At 32.2% G+C, this 4,222-nt stretch overlaps 1 protein-coding gene across 1 annotated transcript; it reads left to right on the top strand.

The window, feature by feature from the left end:
• Positions 1-4,222, top strand: LOC146924412 (lysM domain receptor-like kinase 3). The gene is made up of 12 exons (XM_085709447.1): positions 1-791; positions 1,414-1,447; positions 1,545-1,552; positions 1,711-1,872; positions 1,960-2,153; positions 2,367-2,456; positions 2,618-2,711; positions 2,816-2,967; positions 3,053-3,147; positions 3,240-3,375; positions 3,515-3,613; positions 3,695-4,222. The coding sequence occupies exons 1-12, from the start codon at positions 50-52 to the stop codon at positions 3,857-3,859; spliced, it is 1,971 nt and encodes a 656-aa protein (XP_085565573.1). The 5' UTR covers positions 1-49; the 3' UTR covers positions 3,860-4,222.

Below are 4,222 nucleotides of genomic sequence, written 5' to 3' on the forward strand. Positions count from 1 at the left end.
ACCATCAACCTCTTCTCTAAAAATTATCTATTTTTCCAAAGTCTTTCATATGAAAATAATTTTTTTCAACTCAACCATATTTCCATTTTCCATAGCATGTATTATTCCTAGCACTCTTAAATTCTTATCTTATGTTCCTATTATACTGTACACAATAATGAAACCAATCAAATTCAGATTATCATTTTTATTCTTGTTACTAGCCTCTAAATCCTTAATAGCAGAATCAAAATGTAGCAAAACTTGTAACATAGCTTTAGCTTCCTATTATCTACAAGATGATACAAATCTCACATATGTTTCAAACATCATGCAATCAAACCTTGTTACAAAACCAGAAGATATTGTTAGTTACAACACAGACACAATACAAAACAAAGATTCTGTCCAATCTTTTACAAGAGTGAATGTTCCATTCCCATGTGATTGCATACAAGATGAGTTTCTAGGCCATATATTTCAATACCAAGTTGCTACAAGAGATACTTATTTATCTGTTGCTAGTAACAATTATTCCAATTTGACTACTGCTGAATGGTTGAAAAACTCCAATACCTATCCATCAAATGATATTCCTGATACTGGAATTCTTAATGTTACTGTTAATTGTTCTTGTGGGAACAGTGATGTTTCCAAGGATTATGGTTTGTTTATTACTTATCCTCTTAGACCTGAGGATTCTTTGGAATTGATTTCTAATAAGACTGAGATTGATGCTGAGTTGCTGCAAAAGTATAACCCTGGTGTGAATTTTAGTCAAGGGAGTGGTTTGGTTTATATTCCTGGGAAAGGTACTTTCTTATTTTGCTTCTATATATCTTTTGGTCTTCTGATATTAATTCATGATGTTTTTTTGTACATACTGTGAGATTGGTTTTCTTATATGTATAAAGGGTAATTGGTATTTGCTATTTCACTTTTGATTTTTGTGAATTTATAGATAGAATCGTGGTTTTTGAGAAGGAGAAAACTTGAGTGCGTTTCTTTAGGTGTTTTTCGTATTATTCTTCACTTAAAATACAACTTTTGTGGTTATAACAAACTTTGAGAAAATTCTAGAATCGAGGAAATCATTGGTAATTATGAACATTTTAAGTGAAGAACAGGAAAAACACCTCAAGATTTGAAATGTCCAGAATCACAATTTGAGCCATGCAATCATGGTTTTTGATGTCTTTCCGACTGCAATATGGCCATGATTGAGGTCATGTTTGATTCTGATTCTAATGATTTCTGATAATCAGATTAGTGCTGCATTCAAAGTGTTTAGATGATAAGAAATGCATTGAAAGTGTTTGTAAATTTTTAGCATTATGCTGCTTATAGTCGTGTGCCTGTATCTTCAACTTCATTATGGAGATCTATAAGCTTTGAAACATTAGCCTCACATTTTATTTTCTCTTCAATTTCCAGACCAAAATCGTAACTATGTGCGTTTTCACACTAGGTAATTCCCTTTTTGCTTTGCACATGAAGTTAAATAATTTATCATACTCTTAATAACATGCTAATCTTGATGGCCTTGTTTTCATTCTCCTTTTCAGCACTGGAGGTTAGTTTCAACTTTCTAAAACTACAAAGAAAGTTGTTTTATTGATTATTGATATACTCGAGTTTGGCCTTCATATCAGATGCAAGGTAAAAATATCCTTAAAGTAGAATTCTAATCTACTTCCATCTCATATTACATATATTTTTGTACATAATCAGGTCTATCAGGTGGAGTTATAACTGGAATATCTGTTGGAGCAGTAGCAGGACTAATGCTATTATCATTTTGTATTTATGTCACGTATTACCGAAAGAAGAAGGTATGGAAGCAAGAATTTCTTTCAGAAGAATCCAGCGCGATCTTCGGTCAAGTTAAGAATGGTAAATAGAAAGATAGAAGATAAAATATAGTTGATCATGATGGACCGTAGCCTATAGTAATATGCTTATTTATCATCTTTCTTTCAGATGAAGTCTCCGGTAATGCTACATATGGAACTTCAGATTCTGCGAGTCCTGCTAATATGATTGGAATTAGGGTGGAAAAATCAGGAGAGTTTTCATATGAAGAACTAGCCAATGCCACAAATAACTTCAATATGGCTAACAAAATCGGTCAAGGTGGTTTCGGTGAAGTCTATTACGCAGAGCTGAATGGCGAGGTTTGTAATCATAGAATTATTAGGTTTAACTTTTGATAATAATTCAAGTCTTCCACCTTCATTTATTTTGTGCTTTTGATGTTTTTTTTTCCTCACTAAATAGAAACTTCAAGCACCACAAATTAATGTTAGATATAATTATGCTGTAAGGATATATCTGCAATGATTCCTGTTTATAGCTTTCACATAAAGAAGTTAACTCTAATTACACAGAAAGCTGCAATAAAAAAGATGGACATGAAAGCAACAAAAGAATTTCTTGCTGAGTTGAAGGTGTTGACGCGTGTTCATCACGTGAACCTGGTAATATTTGAAACTTAATCCATAAGCTATCTAGGATAGCTAATGAAAACAATTTATAACTTAAATGAAAACAGTTTGATTTTATTTTGTCCGTTGTTGTATAAATAGCTTATGCATAAGCACTTATATATGTTTGCCTATGGATCATATTTCGAGTATAGGTACGCTTGATTGGATATTGCGTTGAGGGATCCCTTTTCCTTGTCTACGAATACATTGATAATGGAAACTTAGGCCAACATCTACGCGGTTCAGGTGATATAAGAACTTGTTAAATATCTATGTTTGCATTGATGCATGAATATGATTATAATGAATGATGACTATATAATATAACGATCAATTCAAAATGTTTCCAGATGGAGAACCTTTGTCATGGTCTAGCAGGGTTAAAATTGCTCTGGATTCAGCCAGAGGTCTTGAATACATTCATGAACATACCGTCCCTACATATATTCATCGCGACATAAAGTCAGAAAATATTTTATTAGACAAAAACTTCTGTGCAAAGGTACAATCTGTTTCAATAACTTTCTTCTGCTTGTTACCTTTCTTTTCGGATAATTCTGAGAGACGTTTTATTCTTTTGTTTTCAGGTTGCAGACTTTGGATTAACCAAGCTGATTGATGTTGGAATTTCATCAGTTCCCACTGCTAATATGGCTGGCACATTTGGCTACATGCCACCAGAGTATGATGAAAATTATGCTTGTCTTTTTATGTGATAGAACCTTATTTGAGGCCAACACAAAAATTTAATGACACCATTTTCTTATCTTGTAGATATGCATATGGTAGTGTTTCTTCAAAAATAGATGTATATGCTTTTGGAGTTGTTCTTTATGAACTAATTTCTGCTAAAGGAGCTGTGATAATGGGTGGTGATTCTGGTGCTGATTTAAAGGGCCTTGTAGTTTTGGTGATTCTTAATTCCCTACTATTAATAATATTTTCAAAATGCAGCCTAGTGATTTTTACATTAGAAAATATATTTAAAACTATGTATGTATATATTGTTAATTTCTTATGTTTAATTTTTTTGATGACATGTGTGGCAGTTTGATGAAGTTCTTGATCAGCCACATCCTATAGAAGGTCTTAAAGAACTGGTTGATCCTAGGCTTGGAGATAACTATCCAATTGATCACGTTTTCAAGGTAGAAGATTATTCCATTTATTCAATTTAAAATCATTGTAATTGTGATTGAAACAATATTGACCAATTTGTTTACTTGTAGATGGCACAACTTGCCAAAGTATGTACAAATAGTGACCCACAGCAACGTCCAAATATGAGTTCTGTTGTAGTTGCTCTTACCACACTAACTTCAACTACTGAGGATTGGGATATCACTTCTATATTTAAAAATCCAAATCTTGTAAATCTAATGTCTGGAAGATAGGAGTGTGAATATAGGATACAATATACCCTTATATTAAAATAACCAAATGGCTTTTCTTTAGTACTCCCTCCGTCCTGTTTTATCTGAGCCAGTTTGGTTTTTCACATAGAGATTAAGAAAAATGTATAAATAAAGGGGAAAGTGGAATATATTGTATTGAGAATGATGAAAGTAATATTGATTAGAGTTATATTGTATTGAGAATGATGAAAGTTGTATTGAAAATTGAAATGACTCAGTTATTTTGGGACACTTTTTTTTAGAAAATGGGTCAGATATTCGGGGACGGAGGTAGTAAATTTTATGGTATTGTTATTTGAACCTCTGTTTTTTTTTTTTAAGGAAATATCCCTTTTTATAAAA

Source organism: Medicago sativa, chromosome 5, assembly GCF_051527215.1.
Source record: "Medicago sativa cultivar Bolivia chromosome 5, Bolivia_mono, whole genome shotgun sequence".
NCBI lineage: Eukaryota > Viridiplantae > Streptophyta > Magnoliopsida > Fabales > Fabaceae > Medicago > Medicago sativa.

Excerpts from the sequence above, each read along its gene's own strand:
- LOC146924412 (XM_085709447.1), top strand. The coding sequence starts at position 50 with ATGAAAATAATTTTTTTCAACTCAACCATATTTCCATTTTCCATAGCA. Across the intron at positions 2,457-2,617 it reads GTGTTCATCACGTGAACCTG|GTACGCTTGATTGGATATTG; the intron begins GTAATATTTGAA and ends TTTCGAGTATAG. Across the intron at positions 2,968-3,052 it reads ACAAAAACTTCTGTGCAAAG|GTTGCAGACTTTGGATTAAC; the intron begins GTACAATCTGTT and ends TTTTGTTTTCAG.